A 25408-nucleotide genomic window follows, 5' to 3' on the forward strand; every position below is an offset into this window, starting at 1 on the left:
AGTAAATGTGGCTTATTAATGCATGTGTGAAAGTGTGTGTTTGTCCTTTTATCTCCTGTGTGTGTGTGTGTGTTTTGACTGTCACGTGTCTTCTAGTTAACGTGTATCATATCAGCTATCGTGCCCTTGTATGAGTAGACATGGCACTCCATCTCCCGGCCCTGATATTGGTTATCTATTTCCTGTATTCCCCTGCTCCCGAACTCACCCTGTGATTGGCCGGAGCTCCGTCTGAATCAGACTTTACGGCACTCATTGCAGAAAGCTGTGAACTTCCATGACCCCACAGTTGCCTTGTGCGGTCACTGACACAGACGCACTTGGCAGCTTCTCTCCTTCCCTCGGTCATAGACATGCACACCACTGCTGTGTCACACACATACACACACACGCTCACAGTGCTTGGCATGCAGACGCTCACACGAATGTGCTGCACAGAGGAGCTCAGTGGCTTGCAGTGCTCACACGCACGCCTCTTAGCAGACAGAGATAAACCTCTCTTTCACTCTCTCACGCACACACACCCACATAGATACACACATGCAAGCACTTGGCAAGCCCCAGTGGGGTGACATAAAGGAGCATGCACTGCTTCCTGCAGGCACATTCATGCGCGCGCGCACACACACACACACACACACACACACAAAGAGGACATCTACGTTGATTCCACTGACCTTATTGGAAACAATTTTCTTATCATTTATTCTGATTATATCCCTGTTTACTGTATTCATCACTGAAGATGACTCCTCCATGGTAGCCACATGACAAAGTCCAAGTCCCTCATATCTTATCCAATGATAATCCAAGCGTCTCATGTTGCTATGTTCGTGAAAACCTAGCAAAATATTGCCAGCAAACTGCTCGTTTTTACAAATCATCATTTTTGAAGATCTGAGTACAAAAAAGGATTGATCTTAGTTTGACTGGAGGAGTTTCGATGCTACTTGGTCCCGTGTTGTTTTGATCAATATTACGTAAACAGTATCCGGTACCAAAGTACCCAATCCCAGTTAATGTAATCAGCAAATTTGATCACTGTCTAAGTCACATTATTGTCTGAATCAGGTTACATGTACAGTCAATGACACAGCATTATGCCATTATTCCTCCGAACTATCAACCGTGTCCGCACCCTGATCAGACCATCAGGTCGTTGACGATGAACTGAGCCTTTTAAGCAGCCATGTGCATGTCTGTCTTTGTTTATGTCTGTGGGGGTTGCGTGAGTGTACAAAGATTTGTATGTGTCCGTGTGTTTGACTTGTTGACTCATGTCTTCAACTGAAACTCTATGCAAAGTGCATATTGCTCCACAAACAGGATATGCACCTGGTGGTGTCAACCCAAATTCTTCAGAGGCCTTTTGAGTGTGTTGTTACGCTCTCATACAGTCAGACAGGACCATCTGGCTCACTGCACTGAAACTCCAGTAGAAACTAGAAACTCCACAATAATCGCACCAGTACCTTTGACATATATTTTCACCTAATTCTACCATACCAGACACTGTCAACTAGGGCTGCACCATTAAACCTATGATATGTAACATTTCCACATTAAAATGTCTAAAAACGCTGCACCACTGGTATATATTTTGTTGAGTTGTGTGCTTTCCAAATATTTCCAACAATTAAAAACAGAGAAATTCATAATTTTGTTTCCTGCTCGCTAGTTAGCTGCCGATTGCTATAACTTTCAAGAAAATATGTGATTCATTGGCTACATGAGAGAGTCAGGAAGGTAGTCAGCACCTTAAACTAACATAACATGAATAAAACTTTAACATTACCTCATCCATGTCTGCCTGAAATCATTCGGTGGTTGTTTAAAAATGAAGATAACAACTCCTGTAATCCCATTCCTCTTCACGATCTCATCAAACTACGTCTTTTTAGCAACAGAATCTACATATTGTGAATTCAGTTGAAATATCCATCCACAAGTGCAATATCCAAACCACAAAGGTTGCAATTTTTTTAAATAAGGAGAAATGTGTGACAAAACAGCATTATAATGAAGAACTGTGTGGAGCTGCAGAGATGCTCTGGCCTACAAATCTTGCTCTCCAGAAGGAAAACATGTTTGGTACAGACCCTAACAAATCATATCACAATTGCAGTATCTGTCAAGATACTTGATTTTTTTACTAAATCATGCAGCCCGAATGTTATCCATTTTAACTGTCACCTATAAGGTTTGCAGCTGTCAAGCACATTCTAATCGTGACAATTCTTTGTCATAACCCTGTTGCTCCTTCTGGAGTGTGTTTCTTCATTGTTGTGAAGCACTTGGGAGGCATAACACTCTCAACAATGTGTATGTGATGTTTTTCTCACCCTGATCCTAAAAACAGGTTTGAGTGTTTAAAGACGGTAGAGTGAAGGCATGCCATAAAACACTTCACGTGATGTAAAAAAATTCACTCCTGAAACCCACAACCTCTCGGACAAATATCAGTACAGTGGGTTGGTAGATTTTTTTTGCATGTTGTTCAGCCATGCATTTACAGGAAGTAAACACAGGCTAATTCCCAGTTTAAAGAAGTGGTTTATGGTGATGTTGGCCTCTTCTAATCCACCGTTTATTTACACCACAGGCTAGAACTGAAAATAGGCTGCTGACCTGCCTCTAATGGATGTGGCGTTATTAAATTGTTTGTTTCAGAGATACAGTATGTTGACGCTGGGTAAACTCAGAATTGGTTTTAGGGCTCTTAGAGACGAACATGAAAGTCAGTAAACTGCACAGCATTCACACTGTTCTGGTTATTCAGCTCTCCGTTCAGTCATTTACGCAAAGCTTTGTGTTACACTGGGTGTGTGTGTGTGAGAGCTCTTTTGATACTTTTCTTTAGAGACGCAATCCAGCCTGTCTTTTCATGCACGCAAGTACACACGCACACACACATACGCTGGGCGAAAGCATCACCGTGGTTACCATAGCCAAATGATAACATCGTTAGTGATCTAAAGAGCAGCAGATGACTTAACAAGCTCTACTGTCGGTATGGCAACACAGGCCTGTTTTGCCTTCTGCTCTGTGCGTGTGTGTGTGCGGAAGAGTGTGTGCCTGTATCTGATTATGTCCTGCGCAGCCTATTGTAATGTGTGTATGTGAGTGTGTGTTCAGTGCCGAGCTGTTCCCATGTGTGTATGATCCATAGCACAGGTTAATCCCATCCATATGATAAGCAGGAATGGAAGTCTGGCTAATCCGCCTTAGTCATGAACTCAGCAGTAAGGAGGAATGTCGCAGTCATCGCTTCTAAAAGTTATACCGTGATAATCTTCGGCTGTACACTTGCCTGCTAACAGATTTATGTTGTGCTGTAGTGAGTGTGTGTGTGTGTGTGTGTGTGAGAGAGAGAGAGAGAGAAAATACGAAAGACACATTTATTTCCCTTTGGCTGATTTTAAGAGTATTACATGACCAGGGTTCCCATGTGTTCTAGAAATTCTGGAAAACCTATAAAAAAAAGTTGACCAAGTTTAAGATCAAATTCAGTGGCAGTTAATAATCCTTGTAAATTTGACACTAACTTTGAATTGTACATTTAGGGATAAAAAGTTCAGTCTAGATTTGTCAGTAAGCAAAATTGTAGGCACCTGTTTGTGTTATAGGTGTTCAGGCTATTCAGTTAAGCCATGGTTAATATATAAGAAAAAAAAGGCATTCAGTTTATATATTACTAATGGTTATGATGATACATTTTATTTGCATAGCACACAGAGACTTTTAAAAACTCCCTGTATTTCCCTGCCCACACAAGTTCAAACTCTGCTTTTGAGCAAAACATCAGAAAGAAACAGAAAGTGGAAAAATGGAAGTCAGTGGCCTTCTTATGGCAGTTCTAGCTGTACCTAGAAAACCTATTTAAATTTAAATCAGATTTCCACTGAAAATGTCCTGGAAGAATCCTGGGAAATTATCTTAAAAAAAGAGTGGGAACCCTTGTGAAATTTGTTATTTTCAGGAAAACACAAATTCCAAACTAAATGTTTAATAATTAGGCCAATGTCTCGTAATATCTGCATAAGGCTGGGGCGTTGGGGCGACTTTAGGACTTGAAAAACATCTTGCTGATTTTTGCGTAACCATGACGAAGCACACATTGTTCTTATGTGTGCGTGTGAAAGAGGCTCTTTAGTCAAAGGCAAGGTGATAAAAGCCTCGCTTGTCATTAACTGACACAAAGGGACACCAAGCACCAAGGGCAGAGCGACCTGACACCAAGGTGTGTGTGTGTGTGTGTGTGTCTGTGTGTGTCTGTGTGTGTCTGTGTGTTGCGGGGGATTCCATCCATGTTACCTCATTGTGTCACTAATCAAAGAAAATCAAGGATGGTTATGTCTGTGAGAGCTTGTTTGCGTGTGTGTGAAAAGAGGCGGTGTCAAGATAATCAGACTGAGTGTGTCCGCTCTGTGTCTGTGTTTGCGTGTGTGTTTGTGTTTGTGCGTGTGGCTATAACGTGTCAGACAGCCCATGCCATGAATCAGTGGGGCGAGGTTTGGGTCGCTCTGCCTCTTATTACTCAGAGTCTGCCTTTATCTCTTCATCGTCAACCCCCCCCCTTCATTCTCCACCTCTTCCTCCTTAATCTCTGCAATCGTTCGTCATTCTGTCTTACGTCCTCTGTCTCCCATTCTGTCCCCCCTTTTACTCCCCTTTTATCTCTTTTTTCATTCCTCAATTGTCCCCTGGAGGGCCTAAAGAGGTGTGAGAGATGTGGAAATGTGTGTGTGCACTTTTTTTTTGTGTGTTTGTCTCATCTTTTTTCCATCAGCTCTTCTCTTCTCTTTTTTCAAGTGCCACAAAGTGTTATTTTTTAATGTCAAACTCATTTATCTTTCCATCTTGCCCCCTGTTTCTTTCACGCTTTGTACCCGGGGAAGAGTTTTAAAATTTCAAAGGGAGGTTTAAAGGGCTGAGAGCGAGGACACCCTGAACTATGAGTTTAATGATCCGCTGTAGAGGAGGACAGACAGAGACACTCTTAACAGGAACAATCCAGGACATGCAGGGGACAACAGAGTACATTTCTTCCTGTTCTCGCCCTGTGTGTGTGGTTGACTTCACAGCCTTAAGAGCTAAAAAACAGTAAACAAATGAAGCACATTTAAACTTCTCAAACACGAGGAAATGACTCTTCTTACCCATGACATCAAGGTGGTGTATGTGTGTGTGTGTGTGTGTGTGTGTATGAAGGAAGCCTTCGTCAGCAGATTTGGTTGACTGACTTATCAAGGCGTGACTGGATGAAGATTGTGTGCGTGAATCTGTCAAAAGAATGTGTGTGTGTGTGTGTGTGTGTGTGTGTGTGTGTGTGTGTGTGTGTGTGTGTGTGTGTGTGTGTGTGTGTGTGTGTGTACACGGCTCATGTTATTTTTTTTCTAGCCTGTGACGTTCACAATAGCATGACTGATGCTGGTATGCGGGTCCTTGTGTGTGTAGCCGTGAGAAAGTTTGAAGTTGTGTGTGTGTGTGTATGTGTGTGCTAAAGGCAGCGTGGGGGGATTAACAGCCATTTTGACAGTGCAGTGAGTTTTCTTAACCTTTTATTTATCCAGGGAAAGGTTCTGCTGAACATGCTCCCTTTTTTTTCCCAGCAATACCCTGCTCCCACATTCAGCGCTGATACACACATCCACACCTGGGAGCTGCCTTGTAACAAGAACAGAGCTGGTTTGGTGCAGTCTCAGCGCCACGTGCTTTGCTCAAGGGCCTTCTGCTTTCACCTTTAGCATACAAACACCCTCTCTAGTCAGTGGTTGGGTTTTCCATTCAGATATCTCTTTTTTTCTTCCTGGAAAACACGCCGCTCCAAATCTGCTCTGTAGATTTGCATTTTCAGTGGACTTAAGAAGTGGGAAGTAGCAAAGTACAAATACTTTATTGCTGCTCTTTAAGGAGTAATCAGTATATTTACTCTAATGAATCACAGAATGACCATGATATATCATCAGAGATTAAAGAAGTATGTTAAGTTTAAATACTTGCTACTCTGACAGCAACTCTACAGCCATGGCTACCTCCATTGAAATTTGCATTCTGGGCCAAAATAACTTCTTGTTTGCCTCTTTCACATTAATTAGAGTTCTGGAGTCTGGCAGGCAGTGAGACAGGCAGCTACTGAACTCCAACTCCAGATTGAGTATTTTAGGTGCAGTGGGCTTTTGTTTTCAGGATAACAGGCTGAGCTTTACATTGACAGACAGCTGACAGTTATCAGCAGCTTATCACCTTGTGTAGGACTCGTCATTGCTTCTTATTATCAAATTATTATGTTGTGCTGGTCATGCACTTCTGCGGCGTTCCTGCGGCCTACCTGAGCTTCTTTGAGTCTGAGTTTGTGCAGTAGTCAATTTATGATCAACTATTGGTCATATATCAAATAGGAATTCAACCTATATACCTTAATATACCGTCTATGATTCCAACTTATTATTTGGACTGTAATACTCATTTTTGGATGTGCAATTGTTACATATTGCTCCTTTAAGTAAATTTTTAGTAGAATGGTTTAAGCTGTTAGAGACGTCCCTCAGGCTTCTTTCGACTTTTCTACTTTGACTTCATTTCAGAGTCTGTACTTTTTCACTTTAACTTGAGTAAAGAAGTTGAACAGTACTGCTTTTACCAGTCTTTTTTTGTCTGTACTCCTACTTGAGTAAAGAAAATGTGTACTTTTGCCACACTTTCGTGTGCGCACCTTTGTACAAACTTGGAGCAGCCCGACATTTCAAGCGTGGTCTTGCAAAGTGTCGTCCCTGCCAGGGTGGGCGTGCCTCGTGTCTCTTTCCAACTTTTTGATTGGCCTCCACGCTGAAAGCACCGAATCTCATTGCACTTAATTTAACTGGCGGAATTTTATTTTTAGAACAGCTCAAACCAGTCTGGGAGCGAGGGAGGGAAACGGACTCACTGACTGACCTCTCTGGAGACCTGTCTTCATCTGAATGTGAGTGTGTGAGACAGACCGAGGTAATCAGTGAGGTGGGGAGGCTGCCTGTAAATGCGACCAGCTTCCTCATAATAAAACCTGAATATATGCGTTTGCATCATAAGTCGCTTCTAGTTCACAGACTGTAAAATTAAAAATTTGTTTTAACTTAAAAAGGGCTGCCTTAAAACCTCAAGTTGGCTGAATTTGAAAAGATAAGTGGAGGTAATTTTGTAATGATTCAAAACGAATAAACGTCTGTAGTTAAATAAACTTGATATCAATTCAGGTGTATTTCAGAAAACATGTTCAGTAGGCTTAAGATATGAAGTTGAACCAACAACTCCTCAGTGACACTAACTACCATTACATGCAAAAACTGATTTTCTTTCACATTTTTTCAGTTTGAAGAATCACTTCTTCATTTCACACAAAGAACTTCCAGCTGCAGCTGCAGTTGTAAGACTTCAATACTAACCGTCATCAGGGCTCTGTGCTTTCATTATTGTCAAAAACAGCAACCATGACTTATCTTACATTGTATAATACACGCACATAAAGTTTTCATTATATTGTTTTCTTCAAACTATAAACTTTTAACTCACACAATGCATGCAGAGAAGTCAAGTCAACAAGACTTAAAGTTAGAAGAACTCATGTTTATAGTTTGATAAACCTGAATTAATAATACTTGTATGTTTCCATCAAGTTAATATGAAAAGATTAGTTGATTCCTCAAAATTCCTGTATGATTTTTAACAGTGCACATACAGAAGCTCTTGTCATCATAACATACAGTTGCGAGCAGAAAGTGTTCTATATTGACAGGCAGCGACAGTAAAAGAGAGAGAGAGGGCCATGCAGGTGCACCCGGTCTACTTTCTTTTTCAGACAGACCGTACAGAGAACAGAGATATGTGGAGAGACATAAAGAAGTAGCGAAAGAGGGAACAGAGCAGAGAGACGACAGAACAAAGCCAGAAACAATGAAGAAAGCAAAGTGAGCAGAAGAGAACAGGCTGACCAGAGGTGAAATAAAGGATGTACCGTTTTCACAGCTAATTTGTTTCCGCTACCATCATCCTCTCTCTTCTGTTTCTCTGTTGTATCTTTGGCTTAAATACTCACTTCTGTATTTTGTATGAAATGGAAACATGCCTGAATAATGCAATGAGGAAAACAAGAACTCGTGGACATCTGCGTTATCTAGCTGTCTTGGCTTTCTGGTAATCTGGTGATCTGATAATCAGTGACTCACTCCTGAGTTGCTGTTTTGTTTCTGCACGTGCTCAGTGATTTGATTCCTATTTCACTTCCTCTTACAGAGCCACAGTCACCCCATGACTGAGCAGAAACACAAAGTGTAAATACAGCGTGTATAAATAGTATTTGTATCTGTGTGCATATGTGTTTTTGGAATATGACTCAGCACCTTACCTTCCTGACTGAAACTGATGTGTGTGTGTGTGTGTATGTGTGCCAGTAACCCCAGTGACCAGTAATTACACTTACAGTAGATGAAACTGAATACTTGATATGAGGCTTTGCTTCTCCGGGCTGTTGAGCTAATAACTCATCAGCCTCTCTGTGTTTTGGATGGGGGACATCTAAAGGCTGCACTTCATGTGCTTTATTTAGAACAAACCTGAGGCAGAACCCAGTCCATGCTTTACACATACGCACTCGTTTCCAGACAGACACACACTCACCAATGTCTAACCTTTGACACTACATCCAATTAGTTTCCCGGCAAAAATCAATGAGCCCATTAACACTGTCAGGCTGTGTGCGTGTTTTTGTGTGTTTTGCCCGTGTGAGTGTCTTGCAAGGTTTGCATGTCTCTCTGTGTGAGTGTGCATGTGTGTATGTCTGTGTGTGCATGTGTGTATGCCTGTGTGTGTGTGCCTCTGTCTGTCTGCCGTCCATGGCATAGCGTGCCAGCGTATGATGCCCACGTTTATGTGAGTGGTATGTCTGACCCAGAAAGGATTTGCCAGAGGCCCTATGGAAGACTAATGCAGAGAGACGGATGCACACACACACACACACACACACACACACACACACACACACACACACACACACATACACACACATAATAATGTTTTGACCCACGCTTGTCGAGACAGAGGGGTTAAGGGAGGTTGCATGAGCATAATAAGATTATGCATTTCCACCATTTATTTAGTCAGCAAAAGCTAACATTTAGCAGATGCTAATATTTTAGCATGTTAAATCAATTAAATTGATCAATAACTGCTCTACACAGACAAATGTCAGCATTACAAAAATAAGAGGCAAAGTTCTGGAGCAATAGCTCAACAATTTGGGATGATAAGAATTGTGAATTTCCACCATTTATTTGCTGAACAGATGCTAGACCTTGAGCATGTTACAAAATCATTGTTGTGTAGCTGAACCTGACTGATAACTGCTCTATGAAGACAATGTCAGTATCACGAAGAATGAGAGACAAAGCTTTGAAGAAATAGACATTGACATTTTGGGAAATGTGCTGATTCACTTTCTTCCTGGAAGTTGCATGAGAAGATTGATACCCTTCTCATGTCTGTAGGCTAAATGTGAAGCTAAAACAGGCAGCTGGTTAGACTAGCTGAGCATGAAGACGGGAAAAAACTAGCCTGGTTCTGTCCAGAGTTTACAAATCACCTTACCAAACACTCCAAAGCTCACTTAGTAACACTTTAACACATTATAAGCGAAGCTAAGCTAGCTAGCTAAGCTAGCCAGCTAAGCTAAGAGGCTGCCGGTGGTAGCATATTTACTCTATAGACATGCGAGTTGTATCAATGTTCTCATCTAACTCTTGGTAATAAAACTAACAAGGAAATTGCCCAACACTTTGAACTATTCCTGTAACCGTGATATCATGCTACATAATGGTATATCAGGTTTATTCCTTGGAAGTCTCCCTCATGTTAAATCTTAACAGAATCTCTCAGGTCCTGGTCTGTTTTATCTTTTGAAGAGCTCTTATTGAAATAAGAGTGATATGTGAATTATTACAGTGGTATTTATGTTTTCAGGCTGTGTAAATATAATGTTTTCATCATGTATGTTTTGTTTGTTTCTATTCTCTGTATGTTAACATGTGGCCTGAAAGTCACGTAGTTGCTGTCATCCTGTGTGACTCATACTGAGTGAGCAATTAGAGGTTTGGTCGTCTTGCTCCAGGGCACTCGGGTTGAATTAAGGTTTAATCAGCAGCCGCATGACCAGACATGTGGCTGCAACCATTTAACAACAAGGTCACCATGCCACAGCCACATGTTAGCTGACTGTGTGAATGTGTAGTATGTTTTTTCATGCTGTCTGGCATAACAATTAGTTATTATTTTCAATAACGATTGCAACTTTGTTTTTCAGGGGTAGGGTGTTTTCCCTAGACTTCGGGGCGATGCGAGTGTGTGACCTAGAGTTTGACCGTGTCCGACGACTGACCACCCCCGCCAGCCCTCTACCCATGCCTACAACGAACCCAAACCCCACGCCCAGCTGTCACACAGTGTGGAAGTACTACTGCAGAGACAACTTTGGCTGGAGGGAATACTCCGAGGTGAGCCACTCGGTGCATTTACAGTGTGTTTGTGTGCACGCTCTATGAACATGAGGCCAGACGCATTAAGTCTGCCTACACCAATCAATTGTCTAGCCACTATGATGGGATCGATCGAGACACACACACATGCATATACACACCTAAAAACGCCCCCTGTGACACAGCTTTCCCCAGCCAGTTGCAATTTATTTCACAAAATCAGTAAAGATTGACTTGTTTCTGTCCGTGAGAGTTTGTGTCTCATGATGAAACTCGTTATCAGCTTGACTTTTTGATATCTGAACATTGCGCCACACTTCACTGACATTTCCCTCTCCAAACTCTTTCTTCCTCCTTCCTCTGATGAATGAAAATGCACAACAGCCATCTTCATGAAATGATAAACAGTTGAGTCTAAACTCTTTATTTTTCCTCCTTCACAGCCGGTGGTGAAGCTCATAGAGGAGGCGAGTTCGAGGGGTCTTAAGGAGGTCCGATTCATTACGCTCCAGAACCAGTATATCCTCAACATCAGGGAGGGCTTCCAGCAGAATGCGGTCTTTGGGTTTAGACGTCAGATCAAGAAGCGACCCATGTTCATGTCCTCCGTGATGCTTACTCCCCACTTACAGTAAGTACAGACACATCCCCTCTGCTCTTAAAGGGAGAATAAATAGGATTTGTCAGTAGCTCTTTGTGAACACACAAAAAAGTTTGCTGACAGAAAATACAGACAGAAAATACAGAAAAATAATGAGAAAATTAGGCAGGACAGGCCAGGGGGTGGAATCTCTGTGGATGCATTGTTTTTTGCAAAATTCCTGCATAATACCTTCTTAAAATAAGTAGGTGAAGATATTTAGAGGCTCAGAATGGATGTTACTGACCCAAAGTTGTTTTAGTCATGCTAGTAGTGTAGCTCTAAGGATGGCAGTGTCTGTCACTAACTGTTCAATGGTTTGCAATTAAACATTGATGTTCCCCTCATGATGAATTGTAATAACTCTGGTGATCCTCTGACTTTTGTAGGTCACAGTTTTGATTTGGTTTATGACGAAATACCTTCAAAACATGTGACACTCCCACTAGTCCTGTCAGCATGATGCACTAATTAGCATTAGCATGCTGCTAATACACTAAAGTAGTCATTCTCAAACTTTTTGTGGCACATCCCACTGCAGAGCTCTGCACAAAGATGAATTTTAGTGAAATAAAGGTCAGCACAATCGCACCATAACCGCCTTTTTTTGGTTTATTTTCCATAAAACAACATCAGTCATTCAATTTAGTTTCGCTCCGTATTTTCCCCTGGTCATCCATGCCTACCCTGCAGTGGCTCTATGGTTCTCAAACTGTGTGACTTCCCATTTTACCTGCTAAAATCATTCTGTTCCCATTGTTATTGTGAGTCTGTTGGCATGCTAAGGTTAGGCTGTTCCTTCCAATCATCTCGTCACATACAGGACGAGCTGACCAACAAGTTAATTGTCTTGTCAATATGGAAGCTATTTGGTTCCATAAAAGTATTGTTTCTGAGAAGTCTGAAGGATAACAGAACACTCTGAAAAGCATTAGGGTTCAGAAGTGCTGCTAAAATTAATGGTAAGGCAAAGTGAGGGGAACAGTCAGTCCTCAGCAGAGAGGTAGAGGTCATTCACTTGATTGATAGTCTCTCTTTGTCTCTAGTTTCCATTGTACTTTCTGGCAGAGCCTCGCAGATCATTTCGCACTCAGATCTCAACCTTGTGAGAGAACATTTTGTATTTCGGATATGAAGCCACATTAACTAGTAGAACAAGTACTCGACTTTACATAAAGTGCCTGGCAACATGTGCACAGTAAGACACACACTCATACAAAGTTGGCTCTTCGGTATGTGATGCACTGTCTCCCTGTGGCTCTCTGTGTTCTGTGAGCGTCCTGAGTCCCTGTTTTGAGACTGGCAGGCACACAGAGGTCGGTACACAATGCTAATGTCGCAGTCAGGGCTGAATACTCAAAAGCCTGTGAACGCCACATTCACCTTTAATCGGTTCCAGTGCGGCTGCACATTGGCAGCCTGAGCTGAACTTGAAACCCATATTAATGCTTCAGATTTTTGGCAAATCAAACAGAGTCACCGGGACACAGGAGCCGTCCTGTGCAGGGTGAAGCAGGCCTGAACCAGGGAGATGGAAAATGAGATAATGAGGCAAAGGAGGACAAGAAATGCATAAAAAATCAATCCAGTTAGTCCCCACAATACAGGAAACATCCACAGAAGTCAGATTTTTCTTCTAACAAGGGGGAAATCTGTAAATGAGATTAGATCTCTCAGCTTTTTATGAGCTGATTTCAGGAGTTTTCATCTTTCAGCTGCCATTGTCTTTATAGCAGTGAAGTGATCGGCCCCGCTGCTCTCACCTCAGTGATATTCCTGAAACAAGTGATACCAGATTGGAAACAAGCAGAGTCATCTCACCCCATTTGCAGAATGTTTCACTTCCTTTGCCGAGCAGGCTGCTGTCACTGTGTCCTGCCAGCGTCCCGCACAGAGCGAACGCTAGCACGAGCTGTTCCCGCACAGGGATTTGACAGCTAGAGAGAGGACAAAATGGAGAGCAGGGGCTGGAGGAAAGAGGGAGAAAATTAGATGGAGGAAGCAGGGAACAGAGGAGTGAGGGAGAAAGAGGACAGCGAGTCACAGAGATAGAGAGAGTGCAGTGAGAGGAAGTTAGAGGTCTAAATGGTTTCCAGACTGGGTGCACAGCAGAGCCGAGCTGGTGAGTGAAGGAGTGTGAAATGTGACTGTGGGGAGCTGGAATTTGGATCGAGGGATTTGTCCCTGGGACTTTTTCATCCATTTGTTGTGTGCACGCTTCAATTAATCACTTTGTGGACAAAAATATGATCGCACAGTCACAGTATGAGGAGAAAAAGGAGGCAAATCATTAAAATCTTAGCATTGATGCTGTTTTTTTGGTTTCTTTTAGTTTTTTCCCAGGGAATGAATGCAAGTCAGTGTGTTTGAGTGTGTGCACAGTGGTGGAAGAAGTATTTAGATCCACTTAACTTTATCTAAGTAAAAGTACTGGAGTTGCTACTAACAATTATTTTCATTGTTGATTAATCTGTGGCTTATTTTCTTGATTAATCGATTAGTTGTTTGGTCCAAAAAATGTCAGAAAGTAGTGAAAAATGTCGATCAGTGTTTCCAAAAGCATAATTTTGGTTGTTCATAGCACAATAGCTTCTGATTTAAAACAGCCCTGTTTTCAGGTCTGGGACGATGCATTCTCCTACTAACCCAAGAGGGTTTTTGAATAATTTATTTGTCTTAAGGAGCAGGAGAATTTTCTCGACCTATAAAGGAACAGATTATCACAAACTTTCAAAATCAACACATCTGGAAATACATCGTTTTCACTGCACAGGAAGGTATGAAAATCTGTCGTAAGTAGAGCCCAACCAATTTATCCATCAATTGGTATTATTGGCTTGTAACTGGGCTATATTGGTATCGGCCTATATGTTGTCTATACGAAAACATTTTTTTAACAGAACATTATCCAGATTGTTTCTATTTGTAAACACTACACTTTAAAGGTTATATTATATTCTGTATAAAGAATATCAGCCAATATATCGTTATCAGATTTGATGTACTACATAATATCTGTATTAACATCGGCCACAAACATCCAGTTGGGTATCAGGTGGGCCCTCCTGTAAGTAACTAAAGTAACTAAATCTGTCAGAGAAATGTAGTGGAGTAAAAAGTACAATATCTGATTCGGAGATGCAGTGGTACCTCATTTGTATTTAAGTACAGTACTTGAGTAAAAGTACTTAGTTACCTACTGCTTCTTTGTGTGTGTGTGTGTGTGTGTGTGTGTGTGTGTGTGTGTGTGTGTGTGTGTGTGCGCGTGCGCGTGCAACAGGAACAATCTGTGAGGCTGAGGTCATTAGCTTGATTGGCACTCTCCCTCTTGCTCCCTCCCCGCCTCTCTCCTGTCCTGATGATGTTATTTTGAGCCTCCTCCTCCTCCCTCTCTCCCTCCCCCCTTCATTATCTGTCCCAATCTTTCTCCCTTTTTCACTCGTTCTCTCCTCGACTCCATCACTCTCGTGTTATCTGTCCCTTTTCATTTCACACTTGTTTTCTGCAGCAGGCTGTCTGTGATCTCTTCAAAGCACACGGGGAATAGAGACATCGATTTCGGGGAGAGATTGAGACCGGAGAGACAAGATAACAGAGAGAGAAAAGAGAGAGGAAAAAAAATGTTGCACTGACTCAGAGTCACACTGATCACAGTCTCCTGACAATACACACACACACACACACACATGCACACTCTCTTATGGCTGATAGGGCTAACAGCATTTACACTTAGAGAGCGATAACTTGACAGCCAAACCACTGTTATTGACTCAAACGCCAGACACAATAGTTTTTTTTTGTCACTTTCATGGCAGCTCCGCAATTGGCGTTTTTATCCTCCCCTCTCTCTTGTTCTTGTTTCTGTCTCTCCCTCGCTCTGACTGCCTCCCTGTTGTCTTGTTTGGTGTCTGGGCTTCACTTTCGCGCGGACCTGCTGTTTTGTTTGGTTGCTGACGGCTGGCGGCTGCTGTGGAGCCGCTCCACTCACTGCAGCGCGGTGATGTCATTGTTGACAGTTGGTGGGAGATGAGTTTGGAAGCGCAGACATTTCGGTTCATCACAGAGGTTTTGTTTTACATTAGGATGCAGCTTTGAGTGGAAACACATGGGATTCAAGGCTATAGAAAGGAGTAGACATAGGTAGCATGCTGTGATGTTCAGCTTATGGGTGATGCACTCGTTATCCTTATTCATCTGCATGGAGATTCATCTGTGTTTTATTGTATGTGATGGATTATAGATTGGGTGGCGCAATTAATCAAAGTATTACTGAAACTGCAATATAGCCCAAGTGCAATATTCAAATAGCAGAAGCTGCATTTTTTTGATGAAGGAAAAATCTGTTACAAAACAGCATTATAATGAAGTACTGCAGTGCTGCAGAGATGCTTTGGTCTGCAAATCTTGTCCTGATGAAAGAAAACTCTATTCTTTCTATCTTTTCCTACTCTGTCATGCAGCCCTACTGGTTGACTGGTTTATGTTTAAGGTCAGGCTTTTGTTTTAGTGCCCCAAACTCTCAGAACGACCTTCAGCAGACACTAAAATCAATACGTCACTAATGGACAATTTAAAATCACGATCCCAAACCTCTCTGGTTCAGTGTATAACTGCTTTAATGGCGCTTTTCTGTTTTGTTAAGTTTTTTCAAATTCTTATCAGTTTCATGTCCTATTTATTTTTAACTTGTCCATAACTGGACAACATTATAAATGAGGGCAACATCAATGATTTTTCAAGTATAAATAAAGGTTTGAATGCATGTGTGTACAGTTTTCATCTATTATTAATTTATTGTCTGGGAAATCATCCCTAAATGTATTATTTTTATGTCAGTGCTACCATAGCTTAACAATAGAATAATAAATAGACTAATACTGATACTTTTTGGCAAAACGTGCGCATATTCATCATTGTGTGGAGCAACAGTAAATGCATGTGGGTAGTATTTAACTTTATAGGATTTTCTGATAGTTTCCTTAAGTTTTCCTGGAAAGAACTATGTGATTTTTTCAAACTCTAGGGGAAAAAATACAAACATCTGAGACAGTTATGTGTTAGAGTGAACAGGAGCCAGTATTTGTGATCAGTAAACCACTACACATTGTTCTGTGTCCTGATAAATGTTCACCTTTGAAAAAAATGTTGAAACACAGGCTTTGTGGTGGTTTATTTTGATCTTCGCAGTTATTTGTTAGTTGTGTTCAGGGTGCTCGTGTTTCCAGGACGCTTTTGATCACTGACTGAATGGCCAGTAAATATTCAAGTTTTACCAGACACTCAATATATAACCATTGTTGTTTGGCTGGTGAGTGAAGCAAATCTACCTGCCACTTGCATGTGGCTGGTACCTGATGCTAATTTTGTGCTCTGAATGTGCAGTTTATAACAAACAGGTTGTGGGTTTCCAGTGGAGTTTCTGCTGAAAATCAACCTGAATAAATATTAATTCATCATTGCTATATTATTCTACTGATATGTTTAATTCTGTCCTTATCAGTTGACAAATTTCACATTTTTGCATGTTAAACTGAACTTTGGAGCACTTAAAACTTCTGGACTCTACGTTAGCAAGTAACAGGAAGTGTGTTTTGAAATGACATTTCCAAGTAATTAAGACATCTGGACGAGTGTCTGTCTCCATTTTCCCCATCATTAGCACTACATTAAATAGTTCCTTCCAGGTTCCTTCCTTTAAATTTACTGTTGCATCTTATTTCCTGTCTAGTAAATGGTAGGAAACTATGGGACCTATAAAATAAAGTGTTACCATGTTTAGGGAAAAGAAAGGATACAATACAGCTGTCAGGAACAGGTTATGAGTATGTGTGTGCATATTCTGTTTATTTAGTTTGTTTGGTTTTTTGTTTTTAACGTGTATTTACTTTGTTAGTGTGTATGACAGTTTTGCTCAAAACATTATTTCGAAAGACTAATTGATTAATCAACTAATGGTTGCAGCTCAACTGTACTATTTTTTTAACGTCTTTCTGTCTCTCTTTCTTTCTAGGACTTTGGGCGGCCTCTCTTCATCTCCCCTCCCCTGTTCCTCCACCTCTTCCTCGTCCTCCTCCTCATCCATGGATCTTTCCATGTCGCATCCCCTCTCACCAACGACCACCAACCCGCCCAGCCTTTTTCCAGAAACATGGTTGCCCATGACAATGAGCCAGGACTTCCTGCAGGTGCCGGTCTCACGTGAGGATCGCAGCTACCGAACGGTGTACAGCCTCTTCCACAAGACGGTGTCAGAGACCAAGTTCAGGATCATTAAGATCCAGCGTGTGCAGAACCCCTTCCTCTGGGAGAAGTACAAGAGGTGAGCCACGGAGCAGAAGCGTGTTACTTAAGGCACTTCCTTATTGCTGGAGATATTGTCTGTTAATTTGACCTTAAAATCATCAGTAATTCCAGTAATCATAACCAGTGTCCATGACACTAAAACAAGAGAAAACATTTGAAGGATTAATTTACAAAAAACAGACATCCCTGATTGTGTTTATTTCCCTAAATCATGTGGTTTTTGTGCTGTCCAAGGAATATCAGTCAAACAGGTGTCGGTTTGTTCATTTTGGCTGTGTTGCACCAGCAAAGATGATTTTCCAACCCTGGTTAATTAATGGATTGATTTTAATTTATGTTGCACCAAACTTTTTTAAAGTAGCTTAAAATTAAGAGATATTTAATTTAAACCTATTTAAAACCTTTAGTTTTCAGTCTAAATTAAATTAAATTAAATTCTGTTGCACCAAAACTTTAAACTTTATTCACTTTAAATTGGGATCCAGTATTACCGTTAAACTTCCACTTCAGAAGGTTTAACATGCAAAATGATCTGCTAAGTCATCATGAGTAGACTATGTAGGCTAACCTACCTTTAGCTAGCTAGCAAACAGTATAATGTTTTTGTTTTTTTTAGCCAGTTAGCAAACAGTGTGACAAGCAAACAATATATCATGTTTTTTATTTTTTAGTTGGCTACCTAGAAAACAATGTAACATGTTTTTAAGTTTTTAGATAGTTAGCTATGTAATGTTATGTTAAGGAATACGGAGCAATCACAAGTTTTGATTGAACTCTATTTAATTTCAGTTTACATCAATAAACTTGGGTTTACTAAACTGGGAGTAGTTTTTAATAGTGCAGCAGAGCTTTACATTTTCTAAACTCTGATTAGAACTAATCTTAGATTAAATTAATATTTGTCAGTGCAACCCAGTGTTCAAGAATCAGAAAGTCTTCTGCTGTCAGGTTTGAGTGCTTTCATTTCTTTTGCATGTATTTTTTTCTTTACATGCTGTGTGGTGCAGCTGTGGCATATAACTTTGACGCACTTGTGGTTGTTTTATTGAAAGCGACTCAGCTGGGCTGCTGAAATGATTACCAGCAACTCTGTCATGAGAATGGTATGATTTTAGCTTGTTTGATAGTTACTTGTTTTCACAGTGAATATATTTGATCACACTTGGAGATCTATCTATGTTCAACTTTATTAATGAGACCAACGGTGTGCTTAAGTCGTGCCAGAATATTAGTGCATGTGGTTTCTGCTGAAATAAATTATTTGGTTCCTCTTTTGTCCTAGTTTCACATATTTTGCTGCTGTGGCAGAAAATTTATTGTTAGCCTTTTTTATCTACATTCCTCTCGTTGGACTCGAGAATATTTGAGAAGATACAGCTGCATATTTACTTGAAACACGGACAAGAACAGTTCCTAACAACAAACACAGGGTGGGTGAGAAACAACGTGAGACGAGGAAGGAAAAAAAACAGAAAATAGGGCAAATGGGACCAGCTGTGTGGGACTGAGTGAGAACGAGTCAGCAGTGGTGTGTGTGAACACGGAGGACGGAGAGATGTTTGTTGATGAGGATGTTCCTTTGACGAACACAGTGGGCTAACCGCCATGGTTAGAGCGAGGCAGGTCTCATCAGCTGTGACAGTTAAACTCTCCCACACTGACTGGTACCACACGGTTTCACAATGACTGACAGCGTGTGTTTGTGTGTGTTACTCTGAAGTGATGCCCCTTCTGAATGTCAGTTGATTTCCTCTTCCCACACTCGGGTCGTGACAGGGAAACCATAACTGCTTGTTTGCGTGCCTACATGTTTGGCAGGAAGTCGAGCAGCTTCGTCTTAAAAATCTGTATAAAACCGTATGGTGGAAAAGTGTGTGTTTGTGTGCGTGTGTGCGTGTGTGGATGCTTGCATGCGTGCGGTGTCAGGTCACAAGCCGTGGGGTCACGGGAGGTCATGCCTGGGTCACAGCCTCTCTGTCTCTGAAACGCTTTCGCCTCCACTTGCGTGATTGATCCGCTCAGCCCATCAAATGAGCTCTGTGTGTGGGTGTGTGTATGTCTATGTTGCTCAAGGAAACGGATTAGCAAACAAGGCTGTGATCACAACTTTTGAATAGAAATAGAAGGACTGCTCCCAGCTGTTTACTAATTCATCACCTGAGAGATGATCTGTCTTAGTGCATCAGTCTGTTCCCATAAAGAATGAGAAGTACTCAGGGGTTTCAGTAACTCTTTATTTGAAGGGGTGTGCATAAGACTGTCATTACTTTGTCATAGCTATTGCATGACACCTCTCATGAACATGAAGGAGTTTTTATGAAACTTTATGACTGTCATTAAGTGTCATTAATTCAAAGATGCCACTTTTAATAACCTAACATTGTTTGAGATGTCTTTGTCATGACTTTTTAAAAATAGACTGCATCAACACAACAATTAAACTTTTTTCAAAAGTTCTAATTAATAACACACTAAGTTAGACCCATCTTTCGTTCTGGATCTGATGGAAGTAACTTAGGAGTGACTGATCTTGCTTCCTTCCCATTTCTGTTGAGGGCAAAGTCTGTCCAGTTGGACAGGGAACACAGAACCAAGGTGGTTTTCTTGCCGGTTTGAGTCAGCTAATCAGAGAGCTATCTTCACAGCTAGAACAGCAGGCAGCGGTTAGCCTACTTTAGCAACATGTTAACTAGCTAACTGCTGTCTGTCCATCAGGTAACTCTGTAAGCTAAATCACCTTGATACTGTACTCTGTCATCAGACTGGCCTCATAACATTTAATGACATCTTTATGACAACTTCAAATGGTGCCACTTTACTTAAAGTCCAGGAAGTTATTCATGACACTGTTACAAAAGCACTCAACAGTGTGATAAAACCTAATGACATCCTTATGACAAGTCCAAAATGTACCACTTTGCTTGAGGTCAAGAAGAATATTCATGTATTCATTCACTTAATAATCAATCACTTATAGTCTTTTTAAGGTCAATGTCAAAACCAGCCACATATGAGAGTTTATGACAGTTATGTTAAAAACAAAGCTAAAGCAGGTTGTCATGACAAAGACATTATTGGCTTAATCAATGTCAAGTTGTCATAACAAAGATATCTCAAACAATGTCAACTTTGCATTAAAGTTTACATAATTGACTGAATGACACTTTATTGTAGCAGTTATAAACATTCATAAAGACCTCATGCTTGTGACAGGTGTTACGGCATAGTTATGACAGTGTAATGACAGTCTTATGCAGACCTCTTCAAATAAAGTGTTTTTGTTTAGTTTTTTCTTGTTTTTACTCTACTCTTCAGAAATAATAATGCCTGAACACTATAAAAATGTTAGTTTCATCACTAAATCCCATCTCACCCTCTGCTTCTCTTTGCTCCAACAGGAAGAAGGAGTACATGTCACGGCGTATGTCAGAGATGGACCGGCTGCTGAGCGAGCGCCACCTCTTCCACGGCACCTCGGCCGACGTGGTGGAGGGCATCTGCAAGCACAACTTCGACCCCAGAGTCTGCGGTAAACACGCCACCATGTTTGGCCAAGGCTCCTACTTTGCCCGCAAGGCTGTCTACTCCCACAACTTCTCCAAACGCTCGCCCAAAGGAGTCCACTGCATGTTCCTGGCCAAAGTCCTCACTGGCAGGTGTGTGTGGGTGCTGTGCTAACAAGTTGATAGTGGAAATATTTTTCATGTCGTTGGTAATGGATGGGATTTTTCACAGCTTTTTTTGCTTGAAACTTCATTGCATCACTGCAAAAAAAAAATGCTGGTGATTAACTGTTACATGCAATATTGCTAGAAACCGTAATGTAGTACATTTTTAGAACATTCACTTGAGGAACCAGATGAGAATGTCTGGTTTTGGAAAATTGAATATTTGAAAAAACAAGGTACTTCATTGCATTGATGCAGAATCCTATAACTCCAATATTGCCATAAAGTAGTTCTGCCCATTGACTTACAACATTGCCAGCAATCATCTATGGAACCAGAGATATTAAAGGAACAGTCTGGATTATTTTAAAAAGAAAAAAGAAAAGCTGTTGTATGCTGTATCCCTGTATTACTGAAGCCAAAGCTTTGACAAGTCTCAAAGATAAAGGGCCAGGCCGCTCTGTCAAATGGTTTTTCTGCGTCGAGGTACTGTGAGGTAAAATGACTGATTTCACCTATGTAGTCTGGTTATTTTGGAGAGAATGATATTTGGCTCATGGTTTTCTGCCATCAAAGCAAAGTGACGGCTAAGTAAAGAGGTAAAAAGATTCTAAGTATGTGGTAGACTTAATTTGATATGGATTTTTTTTAGGTTGACCATCTCTAAGTGGATAAAATACCTGGTGGAGTGGTGTCTACCATCTACTGTAGCTAGTACACTGAGTTTTTATAAGTACCTCATACTGCCCTACATCAAATAATCTGAACTATCCATTTAAAGGGATTCTATGCTCTCGCCTCTCAAAGTATTTACTTCTGGCATAAGCTGCTTTAGACTTGTTTGTTTCAGTTGGTTGTCTTTGCATGGACACCATGCTTTGGTTTCATGTGTTAGCTGGAAGTGACATAGTTTTGTAAATTGCTAAACCGAGGCTTCATGTATCCAGTTTTTATTTGAGTTTCATGTTTGTTTTACCCTGTTTTACCAGCATGTTCCCTTCAGCACACACTTCCTTTTAAACAACATCCCTCTCTGACCCCATCACTATCTCACTCCTTCAAATTAAATTTGCAGAACACATGAACATTAATTTGGGTCATGGAAATTGCAAGGTTCTTTTCCATAAACCATCGTTCAGACATGCTGTGCACCGTCCTCCTCCTATTCCTTAAAATGCCAAGTCAAATCTAGAGCCACACATGTAAAACAGCTGATTTGGCTGAACCCATTATACATCACCGGCTTTGTTATGCTGCAGCAGACAGGCTGTGGTGTGGCCTGAGGATGCTTTGGTGGTTTGGAAACACACATACGACCCCCAGCCCGCTCCACCACCAAACCTGTGTTCAATCTGTTCCACGGCAGAAACGGAGACATTGCTTCCAGACCCGAGCAGGAATATAGACCAGTAAAGAAATGATCTGTACAGTGTGACCTCTCCTGTCTGGAAACATACCTGGCACACAGACTCTTTAACGTCCCACCACTGCCTTTCTATGCAGCTGAAAATGTTCTTATTTTAATGTGTTTTATTTATGACCTCAGAGTAGGTGGAACAAAAATTGATGGATTACGGGTCTTTAGGGCTTGACATGAATATTTAAGAGAGGAAAAACAAACTGGTTACAATGCACTGGCTCATTTCCTGTAAATAGAGCATATTCATTTCATGCACTTACAGCCTGTGCTTATATTATTTAAGGTGCCTTAAAACACATACAGGAGCAGCATGCTTGTCATCATTAAATTTAGAAGAGTCTTCTTTTAGATGGTAAATTATTCTTCTGTAACTGCACACTCGCTGAATAGAATGGAAATCTATTAGCAGCATTGTAATGCTGCATTATGAAATAAGACCGCATTATATAATACCGCAACAGAATGTAATTGCATAACATTTGTAAATATAAATTTGTAGTAACAGCTTCATTTGGTGATAATCTGCCGCATTTTTCAACAAACGGCTTGAACACATTTATTACATATTGTGGTGGTTAAAAAATACAGGATTTTTTTTTTTGTTGAAAATGTAATAATATGTTGGATTATGTACTAACCAATCAAAAAGGATGTCTTTAATCATAGAAATCATTAAAACATTATATCAACAATGTTTATGCATTTTTGCATGAATCATACTGACTCAAAATTTAATTTAAAAGTATTACTAAATGCTATTAGTTCAGAAGATTAGTAGTATCTTTCGTTGGCCAAATCTACATCACGTTAAGCTTAATAACCACCACAGTATGTAATTATTTATTACAATTTACATTTGGGGAAATGTATTATGTATTGTGTTCAGGTTGCTTATTACAAAATGAAGGTGTTATTATATAAAAAGTGAAAATTAATTATATTTTGTCACATTATTACATAAAGCGGTGCTATTGCAAAATGTGTTGTTTTGAGTTGCAAATTTTGTATTTTCCTTCACTGATGGTTGAAAAAACAAACAATCCATTATTAATAATTAATAAGTTACAATGTTTTTTTCCTCATTTTAATTTATTATTTATTTATTATTTTCTCATTAAGTTAAAGTTTCAGTTTCCGAATTCAACAAATGGGTCCGCCAAACAAAACAAGGACAAGACATTTTTAATCAGTTAAATTCTTACAGGCGATTAATCGGTTATTGTAGTTGTTCAGTCATTTTACTGCTGTATATAATTTGATCCACACAACTGACCTTGTCTCTGTTGTCTTTGTTTACTCAGGTTTACTGTAGGAAATCCCTCCATGCGACGACCTCCACCCATCAATCCTCGGGACCCCTCCAGTGACCTCTTTGACTCGTGTGTGGACAACTGGGTGGACCCCCAGATCTATGTCATCTTCAACGATGACCAGAGCTACCCATACTTTATCATTCACTACGAGGAGGTACCCAGCACTGTCGCCGTCTAAGACCCGGATCAGATCTGTCTGTATTTGCACAAACTTACTCAGAGTTTGTCTGTTTTAAGGTGCGAGACGGGCTGAGTTTTACACTTAAGATGAAAAGGATAAGAAGTTTAATCTGTTGGAATCACTTTGTCTGACTAAACTTCACCCATCTGCTGCTTTAAACTGGTTAAAACAGTTTAAGTTTGCAAATACTGAGAGATTTAAGTCTGCCATCAACTTGATCCAACCAGACTGGACTGCAGTAAGGAACAACAGACTCCGGATTAAACTGGACAAAACTGGACTAAGCAAAGGATGACACCTGTTTCATCCAGTGTTCAGAAGTGGATGACAACTGACAACAGCTGTGATCGCAACAGATGTGACTGGACTCATGTACCATGCTTTGCTATCTTGTATGAACAGGAGCCCTGTGGTGATCATGGGACACGAGAGGACTTAATCTACCTTATTGATCTGGAGCAGACGCAGGAAAAACCAAACCTAGTCCTCTTTATCATCTTGACTTAGTCGTATGGCTGTATATGAACTCTACATCAGGACACTTAGCGTCCTGCCAGTACTGTGAATGACCAACTGGCCGTATTATCCTGAGGAAGCAGCAACCAACCAATCAAACGCTTCCATAGAGAAACCATGGTGACACTGACCCCCATCATTCTCTTACAAAAATTGTCATAGTGAGTGTTTACCCAGCCTCCGGCCCATACTTTTTTTTTTTTTTCAAGTCTATGTGCTGCGTGTTTGAATCTTTTACTTTAGTGGACATGAATCTTGTGGCCTCTTCAAACAAACATGGACATGAGTTTCAGTGGGTCTTCTACAGACGGACATCCACACATTGTAAACCTCCAGCCGGAGGAGTATGAAGCCAGTGCTGTTTCCCGGTTGGCGTCTTTGCCTTCGCGCCCACCGCTTTAGTTCCTCGCGGGGGATTGAAGAGTGTACAGTTTCACGCTGGGACTCTGCGCTGCAGCAAGCAGCGGTGGCGGCGCTGTAGCGTTTTGTCAACAAACCCCCGCTGAAACTCATCTCTCTTGGAACGCTCTCTCGCTCAGAGACAGTAGACATGTTTTATTGAGACAAACTGTACAGACGTTCTCTTTGTTTATATTTGAACTGTGTGCCTTTTGTTCATAAAAATTTTATTTATGTTAGTTTAATGTAACATTGATTAAATAAAGAATCTAAAAGAAAAAATGACTAATTGGTGATCTTGTGCTTTATTGAAATTAGGTTAATGCAGATTTCTTAATGGCTAATTGTGTTTTGCTGACCTTCCTTCTAGACACTCATAAATATTACACCGATCAATACTCACCAAAGGCTCTCACAGTGGGATCTGTGGAGGAGGTTTAACCGGGTCACAGCAAAATAAGTA

At 40.7% G+C, this 25408-nt stretch overlaps 1 protein-coding gene across 1 annotated transcript in view; it reads left to right on the forward strand.

Moving 5' to 3' along the window:
• Positions 1-25230, forward strand: part of tiparp (TCDD-inducible poly(ADP-ribose) polymerase) — a 29006-nt gene extending 3776 nt beyond the window's left edge. Inside the window, exons 3-7 of the mRNA XM_084717316.1 lie at positions 10334-10523; positions 10949-11136; positions 17156-17464; positions 20847-21104; positions 23838-25230. Of these exons, the coding sequence (XP_084573442.1) occupies positions 10334-10523; positions 10949-11136; positions 17156-17464; positions 20847-21104; positions 23838-24027 (1135 nt within the window). The 3' untranslated portion in view covers positions 24028-25230. The remainder of the gene's footprint in view (positions 1-10333; positions 10524-10948; positions 11137-17155; positions 17465-20846; positions 21105-23837) is intronic.
• The last annotated feature ends 178 nt before the right edge of the window (positions 25231-25408 follow it).

The sequence above is a fragment of the Lutjanus erythropterus genome, chromosome 4 (genome assembly GCF_056507025.1).
Source record: "Lutjanus erythropterus isolate fLutEry1 chromosome 4, fLutEry1.hap2, whole genome shotgun sequence".
In the NCBI taxonomy this organism is placed as follows: domain Eukaryota; kingdom Metazoa; phylum Chordata; class Actinopteri; order Lutjaniformes; family Lutjanidae; genus Lutjanus; species Lutjanus erythropterus.